Below are 21604 nucleotides of genomic sequence, written 5' to 3' on the forward strand. Positions count from 1 at the left end.
CAGACTTTTTAACTTTTTAACTTTTTACTTTTTTTTAACTCTCACAATGCTTATCCTTAAGTTTTTTATAACTCGTAATGGGAAATTTCTTCATTATGTATCATCTGCATACCCTGTGCATACCCTCTATGTACGCCACTGGGCACGTGTCTTCGCTCAGAATGAGGACATAGTTTACCATAGGTTACCAACTGACCCAGTACGGAGTAGTAGACTTCACTTGACCTTGCGAACATAATGGAGAACTCTCAAGCATGTAGGTTTCGTCACAATGTTTTCAGCAATGAAACTAAACACACACATAACTCCGAAAAGATAGAGGTGCGCCCGGAACGCACCTCTATCTATTTTTATCGTTCGAAGTCGGTCCTCGCAAAAGGTAAGCCGATGCCTTACCTTCTTTTCATTTTAGATAGACAAGGATAGCACTACTAAATTACATCTATAATACAATCTGCAGGGCTAGGCACAGTCAGGAGAAAAAAAATGACATCCACATATTATGTATTTGCATCCGCATGCACACATTGCAAACAAATAAGGATATACAATTATAAAGTTACAATGTCAACGTTATATTAAAAATTAAATGAATAAGTTCCATAGTTTACTTATCAGCATACCATTTAATGGTACGCTATTAGATATTCGTGTTATGTTTGCTTAAATTGACTATTATTATTTATATCCACGACACTTTCAGACAATTTATTATATAGTAAACGTGTCATAAAAAATCCACTTTTACCAAATATATTATAGAAAGCCTGTTTTGATATCTTTTACTATGCAAGTATTTGTAAAGATGGAGACTTTTTCGTGCATATAATATTGTCATAAGTACGTGTATTGAGAGAAATGTCAAGAGTTTAAATCTTTTAAAATACAACTATTCTTAATTGCCCGCCAAGTCACGCCAGATATAGGTTTTTATAAAACTTTTGCCGCAGGCTGCTCTGAATTTGATCAGTAGGTACAGCAATTTTGATTTATCTCAAAGAATGTTGTCAAAAAGATGCTTAAGCATTATTGTTTGAGTAAAATACACTTTTCCATAAACGGTGTTTCTGTTTTCATAGAATTCACCCCAACTGATACCGACGAAAGCTACAGCTTAAGAATATCGCCGGACACCAACCAGAGGATCAATGCTACCGTCATCGCCAACAACTTCTTCGGAATCCGACATGGTCTGGAAACCTTGTCGCAGCTCATCGTGTTCGACGACATCAAGGACCACTTACTGGTAAGAATTTAACTATTACTTTGACAATCTTCAATCATAATCTAAATGGTTAGAATCTTATTGATTTGCAAAAACATGTAAATTTATAGATATTACTAAAATAATACAGAGCAATATTTTTGATTGGTGTTCTTACCTACACTTGGAGGAATTATCAATTTTATAAACTTAAAATGCATGTAAAAATTATCGGAACCGACAGGATTTGAACCTGCGACTCTCTGGCAATCGCGGCCTGAGCGCTTTCTCCAATTAAGCTAACGGCTCTCCTACCGTCGATGCCGAAATTAGTATATGCCTTTCACATTAGTGTTATAGCGACTGTAGGCTGTAGCGTCATCTAGGATACGTTCCAGTTTCGATCTACTTTTTCAAAGGTCCATATTACAATGAGACACGTTTGAAACAAGAGATGACACATTGCTATTTTATAATTTTTATTAGTTACTTTTACTTACACTTGGAGGAATTATCAATTCATATGCATTTTAAGTTTATAAAAATACAGAGCAATGTTTTAGCCCATTTAAAGTCATGCAAAGATTAACTTTAAAAAGTTAATAATTAAAAACATTCTATTCTTTCTAATTCTCATTCTAATATAAAAGAATTTAATTTCAATATAAATTTTATTTCCGATGCCTTATAGTTATAATTAATTTAATTTAGGCCCGAAGTATCAGCAAACTACTCATCTGCGGAATAATAAGATTTTTCAATAAGATATCGTTTCAGCTTATGTATATGTATTAAGATTTTTATCAGTCAGCTCTTCCGGTAATTTATTGTAAATCTTAGGAGACATATTATTAAAAATACTTTTGCTAAACTGCGCATTTAAATGTTTCGTTAATGGGATCATAAGAACCCTTAATTTTGTTCTCTTTATTATCTACTAGCTAATGTTTTTGGAATTTCAATAATAATTAATACAGTGATACTAATTTAACCAACTTCTGTTTACTGTGAAACTAATGTGACCACCGACTGGCGCAGTTGGCAGCGATCCTGCTTTCTGATTCCAAGGCCGTGGGTTCGATCCCCACAACTGGAAAGTGTTTGTGTGATGAACATGTGTACTTTTCAGTGTCTGGGTGTTTATCTGTATATAAGTATTTATGTATAATGCATATTATTCCTAAAAATATTCATCAGTCATCTTAGTAGGTACCCATAACAGAAGCTACGCTTACTTTGGGGCTAGATGGCGAATGGCGATGTATGTATTGTCTTAGTATATTTATATTTATTTTGTTTCTCGCGGCTGGCTTTACTGTGATAGTTAGATAATATATTTCCTTGCGGACTTTTACGTAATAATAAGTACTCCAATTATGAAGTACATCATTTTATGTATTACCAATAGTTTTCTCAGCGCACGCCAAGTAAAGAATGTTCTAGGTAAAATGTTGCTACTTTGGGGTACGAGATTCTTGAGAAAATTGCAATAATATAACCCAAAAAGAGAGAGTAGAGAGATCCTCAAACTGGTGTTAATAGATCTGAGTGGATTGAGATGTGGTGACTGCGTATCTTTATCAATAATTCCACTTATTTTCATCGCATTCTGTTTTTCGGGACGAGAAATACTTTTAATATCAGATGAAATGCTAAATTCTATTTAAAGCCAAGCATTAGTTCTAATGTGATGTTCTTTCAAAGGAACAGGTAGATGGACAAGAATTAAGAAAAAAATCTGTTTCGTATTATTGACCTCTATTGGCAATATTGCTTAATCAAAAAAAAATTCAAGTTTATGTTTATAATGTGCAGATTTCGCCAAGTCAGTTTTATTAAAAACGAGATTGAGATGAGAGATTGAGAGATTGCTTACCTACATAAACCTTTTCGTTAAATTTGCATAAAGAGGTAAATACTTTATTTTCTTTAATAATATTATTTGTAAAATTATCTATGCAGTTTTGGAATTATTGCTCTTAAATGCATTTTATTATCACAACCTTTTAGAATGATCTAATTTATTTTATAACTTTGTTTTTAACTTCAGATGCAACTTTTATCGTTGTGTTATATTCTAATGTCTATAAAGCTATAATTCTTACACATTTAAATGTCCTTTGAGGACCTGTTTTATCGTTTGACCGCTAGGAGTTATTTTTATAAAGCAAATGTTATAAGATTGTGTAACCTAATATAGTATTAATACAGATTATCATTTCAAATTAAGGAATACAAATAATAACCTTTTTTATATTAAGATGCCATTATTTTTAAGTGGAATATAATGAACATATCATATCATAATTTGAATATTATTAATTACAAGTGATTAGTTTACTTTAACTAATTGGAATATAGTTTAAGAGTCGTTAGAATAATATAACTACGATCCTAAGTTGGATGTATTTTAGAACTGGGCAAGAATATTCTATTGTTCATAGAATGATTTGTTTAATCTTTTTTTTTTTAAGGGCTTTTACAAAACAGCTGCATGTCAGCCCTAATGTAACCTAATAAACATTAACTTCTATATTTTATCTTACAGTGGTAATTCTAGATAGTTATTTTATTACTCTGAGTACACGTTATGTATAAGTAGTCAGTTTTCTCAATAAATCGGAATATAACTATTTGAGTTACATTTTGTTAGTTGATTTAACTAATATGCTATCTAAAAACTCTATTATCGATTTATAACATTTATAAACTAACCAGTCAAATAAAATTGAATTTCAAAAAAAGTAAATATTTGATACTTAGCTGTAGACAATTTGTTGAAAATCATAATCTACTTTCTTCTGAATAGTATACGTCTTTTCTTGAAAAAAAAAAAAATATCTCGTGCATTATTCAAAATTCAAAATTCATTTATTTCAAGTAAGCCTAGGTTATAAGCACTTTTGAAACGTCCAGTCAGTCTGTTTGTAGTGACTCTACCACCGGTTCGGAAGAGACGGCAAGAATCTCAGCAGATTGCTCTTTTCCAACATCATTTTATAGTTTAACAATCTTTAGAATTTTTCTGTTTTGTGAGAGATGAGAGCGGAGTTCATCAATCGTGTAGTAACCACGATTGGATAAATGTGTTTTAATATATTGTTTAAACTTAGGTAAAGGTAGATCTAACCTATACCTAAGGTACCTATGGTACCTATGTACCTAGCATATAGCCTATGTACCTACATATAGCCATTCCCACAAAGGATTTCTGTACTTTTCAGACTATATGCAGATATCACTAATTTATGTCCGTTTCTAGTAAGTCGACTGTTTATATCGACTTTTTGTGTATAATTACTTATGTTTTGTTTAATAAAGATAATATTATTATGAATATATTGTGAGTTTTCTGTAAGTATACCTATTTCTTTAAATTTGGCACGAAAGGATTCGCGTGATCTAAGTTTATATATCGCAATTATATATATAAGCAAGACAACTAAAAAGCATTTAAACAATTAAAAATCTATGTAATTGTTCAAATCGAAAAAAATATATGTCATTCTTGACCATATCTATATCGCGATTCAGTAAATTTTATGAAGTAAAAATGACAAAGTTACATAAAATAAATTTTTTTAGTATGTTTTTCTTAGTTTCTAATTAAAATAAAAAAAATACTTAGTAAACTTAATACTTCTCAAATGTAGACTTTATTGGGTATCTTGTTTTTCTTATTTCTATTTTATATTTTCATTAATAATTCCTATTGGATAGAAGCAGGCGTTACTTTGCGGAATTCCATTATGTACTATGAAAATAAAGATTACCAAACAGATCTTGTAAGTCTTAACAATTATTCATTGTAAAGTCAACATCTCCTAAGGATGCTCCGGTGTCGCAGCGAAACTTGCGTAGAGAGTAGGTTGCCTAAGATCTGTTTGTTGTGGAATAAAGATTGAAGAAGTTACACCATACCTACAGATTCTCCTGCTTATTCAGAGTATAGCAAATTAAGCTTCATTTTCATAAAAAAAATATCCTATAAGTGCCGGTAAAAAAACTCCTAGAATGCAAAATTGCAAACGAAATTGAATCTGGTCATGTCACGGTATTAAGAATAAAACCGCATTAACTTTATGGATAAGATTACATCCTTGGACTTACGCGTTATCCTTATTCATAATAAGATAAAGCCTACCATTACGCAAGTAAACATTTCCTATCTGACCTTCGTATCCGTATAAGGATGAATCGAGTACAATGCAACATCATTGACCCATGACCCATTGAATGGGATATATTTATTTAGCAGAAGCGTTTGACAGACCCTAAAGCCCCTTTATCTCTGCAAATGAATTAAATTAATGTATCAAACTCAAAAACATTTTATTCATGTAGACCTATTACAAGCATTCATACATAATCAAATTATTACCATTATTAACAGGCTAACCATTATATGATTCAAGATAAAAAAAAAATCATGGCAATTAATTAAATTATTATCCTTTTTCAAAATAACAAAAATCTTTATTCTATAAATTAAAAATACCCCGAATACAAGTCGATAGTTAACATCTTTCATTTGATACCCATATTGTTGTAAAAAAAATTTAAAACGGCTTTTTTTTGTGGCGGCCATCTTGGATTTAAAATTTGTTACCTATATTAAGGGAGTTGTGAAAAATATGTACTCCGCCATTTTGTGGCGGCGGCCATCTTGAATCTATTTTCATCAAAAATAGCTAAGAACACTAACGACTAATACACTTTTCAAACCAAAAACAATATCAAAATTGGTTCATCTGTTCAGGCAATACGATGCCACAAACACTCATACAGACACGTCCAACTTATACAACCCATAGTTTTTGCGTCGATAAGTTTTAACTTCGCTCGTAAGTGAACAGTCTGCTCTTTAGATAATAGCGTCTTTAAACGAGGCAGTAAGACGCTTCTGTTACAAAGATGTATTTATTAGACTATTTTTATCGCTAACCGATTGCAAGAACAAATTGTTGTCCTTTAAACATTTTTCACAACCGGTTAGCGAACGTTGACTCCACGCCTATTTGCATAACCGCTTCCAATTATGGGGGAGATCATCGTGACATTTTTATTGTCCTTTTAGGCCCGGTACAGAGGACGGACAAAAGTTCGCGTTGTGTAGACAGAAGTAACATTCCTCCCCGACCGATTTCAGTCACGTTGGTCAATCTCCAGCACGGCTAGCATGGGCCCGAGACATTTTTCTCTCCAAAATTTTATCTTTTCCCACACATTTATCAACTCTCCAAGCATTGGCACAGGAGTTGAAATAATATCAAAAAAAAAACGTGTATAATTATAAAATGTTAAACGGGGTTAAACTTCTCCTATTCTCTGTTGCAGTGCCATGACAGGTTGTACAACGTGTAAATGAAAACCGATATATTACTTTACAGGCTTTAGAGGAATATTATGTACGGTCTCTGAGACTTATCTGTGAAACCGAAAACATAATAGTTTTTGAGTAAACCACTGCCATAGTTTTTACCGAAAGAAATCGGATACAGCCCTAACATCACGTGCAATTTTGCAAAATTAAAATCATGCAACAGTCACTTAATTATGCACTCTTCGCGTAGCGTAGGTACTATGCACGTGTCTGTCTTTCATCTTCAATAGGGTTGTCATAAGTAAACACTTAGAATGTTTTGTAATTCGTTTGTATGGAAAAATAAATATGCTTCTTTTGATTAATTATTTTTACAGGGTGATTCCTTATAATACATACTTATGCATCCTTCTTTACATTATTTCGTAATTCGGTTACACGTTGTATAATCTGGGGATATATTTTTGGTATTTTGCCTATGCCCTGCAGTGAGATTTAGGTACATCACAAGTGTGTTCGCAAACACAGGTCTTTTCTCTCTCGTTATTAGTCCTAACTCCTTCGAGTCGGCAGATCCGACTCGACCGGAAATAGAGCAGTCGCAGAACCGACAGCTTAACCATACTTTCCGACTTCCAAACTCTGGGTAGTAAGATTTTTTTCATAGAGAAACCCAATACTACAATTGCCCCGGGGATTGAACCCGGACCTCGTGATCTGCTGTCGAACATACATACTAACGAGCCAGCAGCGTTGCGTTGAATCAATCACACGAAGGACCGAAACACACGTAGTATTTATATTTAGACTATAAGTCCTCCGAGACTTCGTCCGCGTATAAGTCAACCTAAAAAGATAAACATATGCTGTCCCGGACTTTTTTTTAGAACATTTAAAGGGAAAAAACTTTGTCATACATTTTATCGAAACTTTAACCCTTTAAGCAGGGCGCGGTGTAGCGGAAGTTCTCAAAAGGGGAAAAAAACCCCGATCGTGAAACATTCTTCACTAATGCTATGCTCCTATTGCCCCTAGCGTGATGAGATGGAGCATTCATCAATAAATGGGTTTCCAACACTGAAAGTTTTTTCTAATCAGATTCTAAGATTTCTAATTTTTTGTCCTTATTAAGGCCCACGACTACGGGAGTCGTGGGCATTAATAAGGACAAAAAAATAACTCTAATTACCCATTGCTCTTCAAGGACCGTAAATATTGTGGTCATGCAAATAAGGTCATAGCCGAATCATAATAATATAATATTGTCGTGATGCTACCATTCAAATGTCAAGATAAAGATTGTTTTTTTTGCTCATGTAAATTTAAATAGGATTACAATGGCGATCCTGATTCATCAGATATCAATAATAAAACTTTATTTTATTCATATTATTATATTAAACTCATATTTGCATACTCGTACCTTACTAGTTAAGAAAGGGTCTTAGAAATAAACGTAGCATGCAGACAAAATAGTTTAGTAACTTCTTATTTTTATTATGTTCTGACATTTGGAAAGTTGATATCCGATGGTTAAGGTAATCCGATGTTATGCCTCGTTTAATGACCTGTACTTTCTAAATTGGTATGTCATAATAGTTGTTTTATAAATATAACCTAAAATAAACTACGTAAAATTAAATAAAATCTAAAACGTCTTCGAAACCACCGCAGCGAGGCACAGTTCCTAAGATGCTGGCAGCATTGCCCCTTTGGATGGCCAAACTAATTCTTTGGCCAAGGTAACTGCCCGCTCTAAGATCACCGGTAGACTCGATAACCCTTTTCGATGATTCTAGATTGTAATTAAATAAATAGTCAAAGTATAATTTTCTAATTTTTATTAGTGATTTTTACTTACACTTGGAGCATCAATTTTCATAAATTTAAAAAGCAAATAAAATTTTCGGAACCGACAGGATTAGAACCTGCGACTCTCTGGCAATCGCGGCCTGAGCGCTTTTTCCAATTAAGCTACGGCTCTCCTACCATCTACTTTTTACATCAGTTTTTTAATTTTCTATTCAAAATTCTATCTTATTTTTCAAAATTATGTTGTAGGTAGTAACATTGCCCCTAGTATAGTAATTGTTTAATGTTTTATATTTAGTTTATATGACTATTTAAGTATAGGTTAATCCCTATCCCTATCCCTATCCTACCTACCTATCCTATCCTATCCTTTCCTACCTACCTACCTACCTACCTACCTACCTACCTACCTACCTACGTACCTACCTATCCTATCCCTATCCCTTCCCTACTAATATTATAAATGTGAATGTAAGTTTGTTTGTTACGCTTTCACGTAAAAACTACTTAGCCAATCCTCATGAAACTTTGTACACATATTCTTGAAAGTGTTAGAAGTAATATAGGATACTTTTTATCCAAATTGAGTGCCCTATAAAAAAAAACAAAATCAAACGCAGACGAAGTCGCGGGGTACAGCTAGTATTTTATATTTATGTATTTAAGTAAAAACATCTTTTTGATTATAAAATATATCCTTTACCTTTTTCTCATATATATATTTATTCGGTGTTATATTCTTATCTTCCAGATCGCCAGAGATGTGTCGATCGATGACAAACCAGCATACCCTTACCGAGGAATCCTTCTGGATACTGCAAGGAACTATTACTCCCTCGAGTCTATTTTGTCTACTATTGGTAATTATCTTACTTATATACCCATTTTCAATAAACCTAGGCGTCACTTTAATCGAATGCTTAATAATCATGAAAATAATCTCTTTATTTCAGGCAAAGCCCATATTAATACATTTAAAACAACAATTTGTGTTAGTCAATATACAATATCGAATTTAAAATTAAAATTACAGTATAATTTTATTCAAATGGCATGTCAAAAATAAAAAATTAAAAAGACAAAATAAAAATATCGTTAATGTTACAATGAATAATGATAATTAATAAATAAAAAAAAATAATTAAAAAAAAATTAAAATTTAATACTATTTGCTCCGTGTGTGTGTATGTAAACCCACCCAGTGCCTCCAGAACGGGCTATTTAGCTTTCCAGCTAGTGTTTGTTGCTGCTGTCGCGAATCCTGCTCATCAAAGATGCAGCTCTCTTCCTCATTACACAATAAAAGTCATCAACGTGATTAATGATTTAGATAGATAGATAAATACTTTATTGCACACAATTAAGGGATAATAAATATTGGAAACAGTAATATAACAAAAATAAAAATTCGCAAAGGCGGTCTTATCGCTTTAAGCGATCTCTTCCAGACAGCCCTGAAGAAAAGACGAAAATAAATGAGAAACGGGATAGTGCAATATTTGAGTGGATTTAGTCGATGCCTATAGTAAAAAAACGTTTTTCTTTATTTTACAAAACTAAGGGATAATGATAATAAATATTGGAAACAGTAATATAACAAAAATAAAAATGCGCAAAGGCCGTCTTATCGCTTTAAGCGATCTCTTCCAGACAACCCTTAGTGAAAGAAGAAAATAAATGATTATTGAAACGGGATATTGCAATATTTGAGTCGATTTAGTCGATGTCTATATAGAAAAACATTTCACCAACTCTTAGGTGTAACTATTAATAAACGGTTGACGTATGCTAATCTTCTTAGATTATGCATTATTTAGGCTTATTTAGGCACTTCCTAGTTCGTCGTTACTGAAAATACGCATTAAAGTTTATATAGATGCTAAGACTGGAGCAGACAAAGGCGGATTAAAGTCATATACTCTGCTGCCATTAAAATTTTAGTTCCCTGGCGCAGCGGTGAGCATTGTGGTTTAGGTTGGAGGTCTCGGGTTCGATTCCCGGTATGAGCAATTTTAGAATGTATAATATAAGAATTTTCAATGGTCTTGGTCTGGTGGGACGTTGGAGGGAGTTAACTATGTTCTTTTTCATGTCTAAGGCTACATGCAATCTAAATTTCATCTATATCGGTTCAGCCGTTTTTGCGCGATTGAGTTACAAACATCCACACTTTCACACTTATTATATTAGTAGGATTAGAAACTTTAAAAAAACATTTAATATTCTTTTATGAATCATCGTCATCAATTTCGGCAACTCTTGTATTATCATCATTAGATATCATTAAAATTATAACAATCTAAAATATAATCTATAGGTTCATGTCAACTTTAATAGGTAATAAAAAAATTTGATTCGAAGTTATTTAAATGTATTTTTATATCTCGTTGTGCTAATATTGCGTTGATTGGACATAGTAAAATTAAATTCTCTATTCAAAAATTCAAATAGCTGCGTCTCGTAATGGTGGCGCGAGTTCAGAGATTTTATCTCATCTAAAAATATGCGTACAGCCCTAAAAGAAGTTTTCACATAAAAAATAGAATAATATTTAAAAAAATCTATTCACAAAAAAAAATTGTGTCTTTAATCCACAGATGCAATGGCGGCGGTGAAGCTAAACACCTTCCATTGGCACATCACTGACAGCCAGAGTTTCCCCTTCCAGTCCACGAAGAGGCCGCACTTGACCAAATACGGCGCTTACAGCCCCAGCAAGGTCGGTACTCTTCAATCTAGTAAATATACAAAGCTAAAAAGGGGGTATCTACTTTGGGGGAATATTTAGCTGTTAAAAGCTGTAACCGTTATTTCTCTAAAACGATATCCAGCCGAAATTATGGTACACAATTATGGAAGTACCAACATTCAAAACTCATTTATGAAAAGTAGGCTACCTACTCTATTAAGCACTTTTAAATCTTAAATTTTTCTACTTCTAATTGATGACTTGCTATGTATAGAACATATACTTCGCATTCCTTTGTATACAGTAGCAATAAAGTACCAGTGATTTTCTACATTTTACTTGGCATCGACTTAAAAATTTATAAAATAATTATATCTTGCTTCTTAGTTGTGTAACACGGACAGTTCTTTTTTGTCAAAAAAATGTATCCATTTCGATAAAGTCTTATGCCTGGTTTCTGAGGTCCCAGTTAACTTCTCGTTTATAGTAGTTTATACTATTAGTCTTACAAATACTATCCTAACTCATATTATAATTGCACTACCACTGTTAAAATACAATAGAATTTCATAAAGTACAAATATGTTTTAGAACGTTTCACAGTTTTATAGATGTTTTTCTTTCAATACATTGCAATATATATTAATAAGTGTTTACATATTTTTAGTATCGACACTTTTTGGTACTTCCCAAATCCCTAGTGTGGAAAAGAAATACTTAAATCACTGACTTCTATTATTCTCGTCTATTTGAGGTTAAATCGAATCAAACAATTTATATATTTATTTATAGTCTTTATTTGTACACCACATAATTCAGAAAAACAAAAAAAAATAACAAACACTTCAAGAAGTAGGATACAAAAGGCGGCCTTATCGCTAGCAACCGCCTGGCAGAGATCGCTACTTTTACGGTTAGGATTAGCAAAACTAAAAAGAAGACCGTAAAGGTGGGGTACACTGTTTAAAACATACAAAAATACAACAATATTATGGATAAATATTTCATTTTAGAATTTCGTATCCTCCCTGCACACAATGCGGGATTGACAATAAGTATCGATTTAAAAATGACTAATAACTATTTTCGTATGTATTTATTTTATAATTTGTACCACCTGCAGTTAGTTCTCCTCTTTTTTTCTAAATATAAGGTTGCCTGGCAGAGATCGCTACTAAGCGATAAGGCCGCCTTTTGTATTCTGCTTCTATTTTTATGTTTCTTTTTTTCTTGTATAATTCTTCATATGGTGTCAGATAAAGAGTAATAATAATAATAATAATAATTTATATGTAAATAGGGGGACAAAAAATATTATATATACAAAGCTCGTTTCCAGTAAGCAGCATATTTGCTGTTTTACTATAACCTATCTCTGTGCTAAATTCCATAACTAATCGGTCTAGTCGATCTGGCGTGAATGTGTAGCAAACATCCATACAAACTTTCGCAATTATAATAGATAGATAATATCAGAAATGGGTTCAAAATTAAAAGATTAGCGAGAAGCCTAGTCTATATTTCTCCTTTAAATTGCTTTTAACAATTTCTCTATCTATTATTATTTCTAGGTTTACACAAAGGAAAATATACGCGAGGTGGTGAACTACGCTATAAAGAGGGGGATCCGAGTTTTGCCGGAATTCGATGCGCCCGCGCACGTCGGTGAAGGATGGCAGGATACTGATCTTACTGTTTGCTTTAACGTGAGTAGGAATAGATGAGTAAGGAATCCTGTGCCATGTGTGTTTACCTCTTTGTATACTCATTGAGAATGCCGGCGTACAGTCAAAGCCGGGCTGATCAACCGCAAGCGTTATCTGCAACTAAACTTTTTGATGACCTTCCTGGTGCAACGGTAAAAATGTGAATTTAATAATCAGGTCCCGGGAATTTATTATTTTTTTGACTTTTCTCTCGTATGGTCTGGTGAGAGGCTTTGGCCGTGAGACCACCAAGTGAGATTGCAGTCAAGGGTTAACTTATAGAAGATTCAAGAAAAAGATAGCTAAACCACAACTCGTTGGTCTAGTGCAGTGATTCCCCAGGGGGCAACGGGATGCTTCACAGGGGTCTACGTTGACGTGCAATAAGAGTTTCACAACTTGTTAGTGGTGGCTCACGATAATTTATCTAATTTCGAAAGTAACCGACAAAACCGTTCGCATGGCTTTACCTAATCTTACCATTACCTAAAATTGATGCTCAGATTTCTTATTTAAAATTTTTCAACATCGCGTAACTGTCAATTAAAGATTGGGTCAGTGATAAAATATTGGAAAGATAGTTAGCAAGCCTCTGTCACAGTAAACATAAAAGCTAAAGCTAACTGTGCCCAGTGTAATGATGTTACCAGTTTGTATACTCATTGAAAGTGACGACGCGCAAAAGCCAAGATCAACTGCATAGGTTATTTGTAAATGAGTCTGATAAATAGTCTCAGTACCCAAGCCCACTGGTTTGAATTTGGAGCAACGTGGAGTCCCGAAGTTCTATATCCTTTCCTTTAGAGGTAGCCTGCGCCCAGTAGTAAGCAATGGTAACTTAAACATGGTTTAACATGTGTGTGCGTTTAGGCCCAGCCGTGGCAGTCGTTCTGCGTGGAGCCCCCTTGCGGACAACTGAACCCCATCAAAGATGAACTGTACGACTACTTGGAGGACATATATTCCGATATGGCCGGTGAGTAACTATATAATTTTTAAATTGCGGTTCCCCGCGTCTTTGTCCACGTACAATTTGTCCCATAAAAGCTGATGCAACGCTTTTTTTTAAACACAATATACATCACCCTTCCCCCGTTATTGCTTCCTACACAACTTGAAAAATGAAGCTCATTATTACAAACTTTCATCCCCTATGTAACTTACATAGGGGATGAAAGTTTATAATGTAAACCCCTTTGAGGTTGGAATTAAAAAAAATGTAAGTTAAAAAGTGAATAGTTTGCCTACGCCATTAAAAATAACTCCTTTCTAAGCGGTTTAGTTTAGTTTTTGAATTTTGAGATATATTATTAGGAAACGCAAAGGTGTTAAAATCGACAGCATTGACAGCACTTTTCTAATCGATAAACATTAATGATAAAAAAATTGTAATACATAAGGCCTTTGCATACCAATATTTGTGAAAATATAATATACGCTGTATTTGTGTTGTTTTTAATGTATTTATGTGCAATTAAGTTTATCTATCTACATTCCAGAGGTGTTCCCAACTGACATATTCCACATGGGAGGCGACGAGGTGAGCGAGAAATGCTGGAACACTTCCACAGAAATCCAGCAGTTCATGAAGCAAAACCGCTGGGATCTGGACAACGCTGGCTTCCTGGACCTCTGGAATTACTTCCAAACTAAAGCCCAGGATAGAGTTTACAAGGTCAGTAGAAACCGAAACTGGCTTTTACTATAATAAGCACAATGCAAAATTAGCACTCCACAAGCAAAGTCCATACGCAATGTCGATAAAAATATTTAACCATCTGCCAGGTTTTATTAGAAACAATGAAAATGACAATGAATTTAATAAAATGATATAAATGATAATAATAATGTAAATGATATTTTTGATTTTGAGCATCCCCAATAAATCGGTTTTTCTACTATACGATGTGTTACTTATGTTTTCAAAATACATAAAATTATTTAAATAAAAAAATAAATGGCTGCGCCCAATCTGGGTGTACATACATACATTATATAATTACATTTATTTGAAATATTGTATTATAAATGTAACATTATGTATTGTGCTAAATAATTTGAAATTGAAATAATGGATTACAATACTATACAATAATACTTTCAGGTACGTATTACGTTAAAAAGTTTACCTTTCGCCTTATTCTACGTTTGTAGAAAAACAACACTAACAATAGAAAAAAAGATATTTAATACTTTGAAAGTTTATTATAACGCACTATCTAGTTAAATAAAGTTTATTTAAATATCACAAAAAAAAAATTCTACGTAATTCAAGAAATGGACCTTATCAACAAAATTTAATTTGGAACCCAATGGACTCGTTATCGGACATCCAAGTTTCACTCAACATAAAATTTGAGATTTTTGTACAATTGAATCCGCAGACTTAAAAGAAACACTTTTAAACCTTGTAGCTAACTTCAGGGTGTCGGTTTTTTGTGACTGTGCGCGCGCATCGTAAAAATTTACTCTCACCATTTACCCTAACGCGCCAAAAGAAGTATAACTTAAAAAATGTCGCACTCTAGAGCGGTGGTATAGAGGGGGCATGACGGTATAAAAGAGCGTCATGCGTGACGGCACCGTTATCATCATCACTACCAACCAGTGGCGTTTACTGGGTTTCTTACCAGAGTATGCATTCAACATGAGAATTGCATAAAATGGCAAAAATCCTCCTCTTATACGGGTAATATTTAAATTTTAGGGTATGCAGTGCTTTTGTGCATGTATGAAGAGCACGCCACTGCTACCAACCCATTACCGACCCACTACAAGGCACGGATATCCTTTTAGAAAGAGAATGGCTTAAGCTGTAGTCCACCACGCTGGATTGCGGATTGGTAGAATATTCACCCGTACAAAGGTGTGCCCTTTGAGAACATTATGGAGAACTCTCAGGCATGCAGGTTTCTTCACCGTTCAAGCAACGTACTATAGACTTCATTGCTCAAATTAAAAAAAAGAGTGGTGATATTGTAGCGCTATTTACTAGTGCTGTACAATTTGGCCGTTTAAACCGGCCATAAAATGTAACCAGGTTAATTAGTTCAGCAGCCAACTAATTAACTTAAACTAACCAGTTAAATTAATTAACTAGTTAAAGTTGGCTGCTGAACTAAGTAACCTTGTTAAATTTTATGGCCGGTTTAAACGGCCAAATTGTACAGCACTACTATTTAATAAGTTAGCCGCAGTTTAGATGTTTTAAGGCTAAGGTTAGTTTTTACTTCTATCTTCTCTTTTTGTGCCTCTCCACTATTGGAGGTTGGCCGTCAACTCAGCGAACTTCTCGCGGTCTTGCGCCAAGCGAAAAAATGTTTCCACGCTTACAATATTGACACAGATGTTGCGCAACCATGACTTCTTCCTCCTTCCAACACGTGGTTTACCCTCTACTTTGCCCATCATTATGAGCTGGAGCAGTTGGTATCGCTCATGTCTCAAAACGATATTGGTCCATTCACGGTTTGCGCAACCATGACTTCTTCCTCCTTCCAACACGTCGCTTACCCTCTACTTTGCCCATCATTACGAGCTGGAGCAGTTGGTATCGCTCATGTCTCAAAACGTGGCCCAGATATTTGACTTTACGCTTTTAATGATAAGCAGTAACTCCCGGCTTCTCGCGACGCGTTGGATCTCACGTTAGAAACTTTCTGTGTCCAGCTAATTCCAGCATTCTACGGTAGCACCACATCTCATAGGCTTCGAGACGTTTCTGAGTTTTTACTTGGGTTATCGTAATTTTAACTTAACTATTTGTTTGGGGTTCCACAGGCCTTTGGAAAGAAATTGCCTCTGATCATGTGGACCAGTACATTGACAAACTATGTGCACGTCGACAAATATCTGAACAAGGACGACTATATAATTCAAGTGAGTATCTATTTACATTAATTGTGTAATATAATTTTTTTATTCCTTTCATCCCCAAAGGGGTGAAAATTTTAAAGGCGTTGAAATGTAATATGACAGTCAGTATTTATTAAAGTTATTTATTAAATTGATACTGCAATAAACGGATTTATAAAAATTTTATGCCCAAAAGTTAAATAGGGGATGATAGTTTTTCCTATACCACTTTTTGTTTTAAAACAGTCCGATTAAAAATATGTTATATCCGTTTGAAATCCCAATCATTTGTGAAGACAGGCTATTTAACATCATGGTACTAACCAGAGGCGGGTAGCACGACGCGGTGGTTTGAGGTATATTGCGTACAATACCGAAAGAAAGTGTGTATAGTAAATTTATGAATGAATGAATGAATGAATACACTTTTATTGTACACCAAAGAAACAAAAAGTAGTTACAAAGATATACATACAATCAAGAGAGTACAATTTGGTGGCCTTATCGCTACATAGCGATTTCTTCCAGGCAACCAATGGCGTAAAAGGAAAAAACGTAGAAAAGAGGTAGGTGGTGCAATAAATAAGATTTAAAAATTATACAAATATATAAATATAAATAAAATATATATATATATATATATATATATATATATATATATATATATAACTATAATATATATATAAATATATTACATATAACATCCCCAATTAGTATGAAATACATAAATAATTCAAATTACACACTTAAAATGATTCGCTTCAGCGTTGTTCGGCTGAAAGAGACAAATAATGATCCTTCACTAGTTTCTTGAAGGTCCCAATCGATTGTGCCTCACGGATATCTAACGGCAAGGCGTTCCATAATTTAATAGCCTATTTATGAAAAATTTTACCCGGATAAATTCGCGGGGGACCGCTAGTCATTGCGAAAGTCTGTCCGTCCTTTACGCCCTAAATAAGCAACTAGATGTTTGGCGTAGAGTCAGCTGAAAAGACGTAAAGTAACAAAACAAACGGTTCCCATGGGATTTGTAAAAAACCGCAGTAAACACTAGCAACAGCTCTTTATTTATTTATTATGTATTCATAAGACACACCAGCAATTAATTGTAACTACATTCATAAAAAAAAAATGTGTTAGAATTACAAATTCTGCCTAGTGCTATTGCAAGAATCAATTATAGGTGTATACAGCATTATCGTTTCACAATTAAAAAAAATTAAAAAAATTTAAATAAACTAAAAACTAATAAAAATAATAATGTAAATATGAATTAAGCTATTAATTATAACAGATTGATAAGCAATATTCAATTAAAATTAAAATTTATAATTAAGATTATTTATATTTAATTTGCATACAATTTTGTTCCTAAAACTTTCAAGGGTATCGTGATAGATATCAATGTCAGGGTCGGCCAGGTTGTTGTAACTTTTACTAGACGATTAATTGGAGCGAATCTGCCTTGGTTACAGCTAGTAATTTAAGAAATTCTAGCTGTTGCCCGCAACTTCGTCTGCGTTTGATTTTGTTTTTTGACGTGGCATTCAATTTAGTTGTAGTTCTAAAAAAAAATTAAGTATTCAGTATCGCTAAGCCTTAAATGAGGGGTTTGCTGCTGTCCGTTGAGGAGTTCTGTCCTTTATCTCCAACCACATTCATCAGATCTACACAAAGTTTGGGCAAAATTAAACACATATTATAACCTATATAGTACAAAGATAATTATTTAAATCGGTTATAATTTGTCAGAGTTCTGGTGTAAAATCGTCATACACTTTCATACCCTCTCCCAAAGGAACCGAGCTTAATGTCGGGATAAAAAGTATTCTATATTACTTCTAACACTTCCAAGAAAATGTGTACAAAGTTTCATGAGGATCAGTTAAGCGTGAGGTCAGTTTCTACGTGAAAGCGTAACAAACAAACTTACATTGACATCTATATATATATATATAAAAGAAAGTTGTGTTAGTTACACAATTTATAACTCAAGTACGGCTGGACCAATTTCTATGATATTTGATTTTTTTGGATTATTCTTAGTCAGGAATAGGATAAAAAGTATTAAAATGTAGAATTCAAAAAACAAAAATTGTTTGGCGATACGAAGTTTGCCGGGACAGCTAGTTTATAATATTAAAATAAAAAAAATAAAAAATCGTTTATTCCGTTTCTTACATTGTAAATGATACATGTTGTGAAGACCTCCTAGTAAGCATCAAAATACCTGTGTCAGGAGGCCATAGCAAAAACAAGATAAAATAAAAATAAAACGATTGAGTAGTGTATGGTGTGTATGGTGTGTTTATGTTTGTGTGTGTGCGCGCGCGCGCGCGTGTGTGTGTGTGTGTGTGTGTGTGTGTGTGTGTGTGTGTGTGTGTGTACATGTTATTATGTGCGTGTATATCCATTACATTTTAAATAGAAATAAACTGAAGAAGCGCCTCAGTTTCTTCATAGGTAAATGTCTTCAGCCAGGATGTTAATGTTTTGTTACATTCAAAAAACGTTTCTTGGTATATACCAAATTCTTTGTTTATTTTATTGTAAAGAGTGGTGGCTTGCGTGATGTATTGTCGACGAGCAAAAGCAGTCTTAGTAGTAGGGATGGGGGTAGAGATTAGTAGGGATTTGCTGTTTTAGCAGTGCGTGAACATCGATAAATATTTTTTACCATTACGAACATTTCAGGTGTGGACTACCGGGTCAGACCCTCAGGTCAAGGGGCTCTTACAGAAAGGCTACAAGCTCATTATGTCCAATTACGACGCTCTCTACTTTGACTGCGGCTTCGGTGCCTGGGTCGGCAGTGGTAAGCATTTAAAGTCTAAACATTATTGTACTTGGCCTTTGGCAGTGACGTACCCAATAACGGCCGACTAAATGATAAGTGACGGCCGACTGGCGTGCACTTCATACGTGCACAAAAGCACTGCATACCCTAAAATTGAAATATAGCCCGTATAAGAGGAGGATTTTTTCCATTTTATGTAATTTTACTGCTGTATGCATACCCTGGTAAGAAACCCAGTGCACGCCACTGCTGGCAGCGACCCTGCTTTCTGAGGCCGTGGGTTCGATTCCCACAACTGGGAGATGTGTGTGTGATGAACATAAATGTTTTTCAGTGTCTGCGTGTTCATCTGTATATTATAAGTATTTATGTATATTATTAATAAAAATATTCAACAGTCATATTAGTACCCATAACACAAGCTACGCTTACTTTGGGGCTGGATGGCGATGTGTGTATTGTAGTAAAAAAAAAAAAACCACTACAGACACCTTATTCCACTACGCTGGCCAAGTTCGGATGGTGTTATTGAGAATTTTATTTATTTAAACATTTTTATTGCTTAGTAAAGGATAAATTAAAAATATACTTGAAACTAAAATAAGAAGAAAAAGGCGACCTTATCACTAAAAGAGATCTCTACCAGGTAACCTGAACGATAGGAATATACATGAGAATGTGATTATAGAGAACTTTCAGGCATGCAGGATTACTTACGATGTTCTCCTTAACCGTTAAACTCGGTTAAAATAAGCGATATTCTAATTGCTTAGATTAAAAAAACGTGTGTACTTATGTACACGCGTAGGTACAAGGTATTGTTTGAGTTATTGAAAGTCAACTGTCAAACCTTTTTAGAGAAACTAAAGTGTTGACTATAGCTAACTTCATGGTGTCGGTTTTTCGTGACGGTGTTACGGCGCATCAGAAAAATTGACTCCCACCATTTTACCCTAACGCGCCAAAAGATTTATAGCTTCAAAAAACGCACATAACTTAAAAAAATTAGATGTGCGTGCCGGCGTTCGAACTAAGCCCACCAATTTTTTGTTTGTTAAGAAAAAAGTGAGAGATATTTACGAAAATCGAAATAATGAGACTAAATTTTGCCTATAAATTTTATTATTTGGCGTGCAATGAGAAAAATAATAAAATATCGATGATACATAAAAAATTGTTGTACTACATGATTAAAGTAGATACCTGCTCTTTATTTTATACTGTAACAAATTACCAAATGAAATCTTTGAGATGTCTCTTAATAAGTTCAAAGTTTATATAAAACGTAAGCTTACAGAAAAATCCTATTATAATATTAAGGATTATTTAAACGATAAAAAAGCTTGGGTGTGAATTGCTCTAGCTTCATAGCTTAATATAAATTTACTGGAAGATGGTGATAACAAAAAAATAAATTTACCCGGCTAAGTTTGTTGTGGGCTCTTCTTAGACCAGGGCGCGTTTGGAACCCTCGTAGCTTTAGATTTAAGTTGGCGAACGAAGTTATCACCATCCCGTTACAATTATGTAAACAAATATGTATGAACGCTTCATAAGTGCCTGTGGTAGGCCTACATGAATAAAGAAATTTTGAATTTGAATTTATTAACTACAAAGAAACGGTGAAAAAATATATCTAATTATCATATTTAAGCCACAATTGCTGCTCTAAGAGATGGCTAATATAACATTAGCTTGAGTTGCGACCTTTAGTTCTCACGGGTGAAACCGCGGCTATTATTACCTTAGCGGATTTTAGTTTACCTTTCGCTTGTTTCAGGGAACAACTGGTGCTCTCCCTACATCGGCTGGCAGAAGGTATACGAGAACAGCCCCAAGGTGATGGCTCAGGAATACTACGAGCAGATCATTGGTAAGAATGGACTCAGGTCCACACCTACAGGATGACGTTTAGATACGTCAAAGGTTTCGTATCCTTATATTAAAATTAGTGTTGCCCAAATGCAAGAACAAGACGAGACTTAGCCAGTCTTGGTCTTGGTCTTGCGCCAATACACCTGGTCTTGGTCTTGGTCTTGGTCTTGCAGCAAGAGTCTTGCAAGTCTTGCAATTACCTATTAGTCTATTACTATTTATTAAAGTTTACTTTAAATCTTAGAAAAACGTATTAGAATTGGAACATTGTGAGCTTGAATTAACATAGCCATAGTAAAGATCAAGCAGATTAATAAATAACTGAAGATTTGATAAGAAA

The 21604-nt window shown here is 34.0% G+C and overlaps 1 protein-coding gene across 3 annotated transcripts in view; it reads left to right on the plus strand.

Annotated features, from left to right (window-relative positions):
• LOC120627190 (chitooligosaccharidolytic beta-N-acetylglucosaminidase) overlaps positions 1 to 21604 on the plus strand; it is a 35028-nt gene that overhangs the window by 9186 nt on the left and 4238 nt on the right. For all 3 annotated transcript variants that reach the window (XM_039895047.1, XM_039895048.1, XM_039895049.1), the window contains exons 6-14: positions 1080 to 1246; positions 9091 to 9199; positions 10937 to 11058; positions 12600 to 12734; positions 13605 to 13710; positions 14234 to 14409; positions 16515 to 16613; positions 19287 to 19407; positions 21170 to 21262. In XM_039895047.1, the coding sequence (XP_039750981.1) occupies positions 1080 to 1246; positions 9091 to 9199; positions 10937 to 11058; positions 12600 to 12734; positions 13605 to 13710; positions 14234 to 14409; positions 16515 to 16613; positions 19287 to 19407; positions 21170 to 21262 (1128 nt within the window). The remainder of the gene's footprint in view (positions 1 to 1079; positions 1247 to 9090; positions 9200 to 10936; positions 11059 to 12599; positions 12735 to 13604; positions 13711 to 14233; positions 14410 to 16514; positions 16614 to 19286; positions 19408 to 21169; positions 21263 to 21604) is intronic.

The sequence above is a fragment of the Pararge aegeria genome, chromosome 11 (genome assembly GCF_905163445.1).
Source record: "Pararge aegeria chromosome 11, ilParAegt1.1, whole genome shotgun sequence".
Classification (NCBI taxonomy): Eukaryota; Metazoa; Arthropoda; class Insecta; order Lepidoptera; family Nymphalidae; genus Pararge; species Pararge aegeria.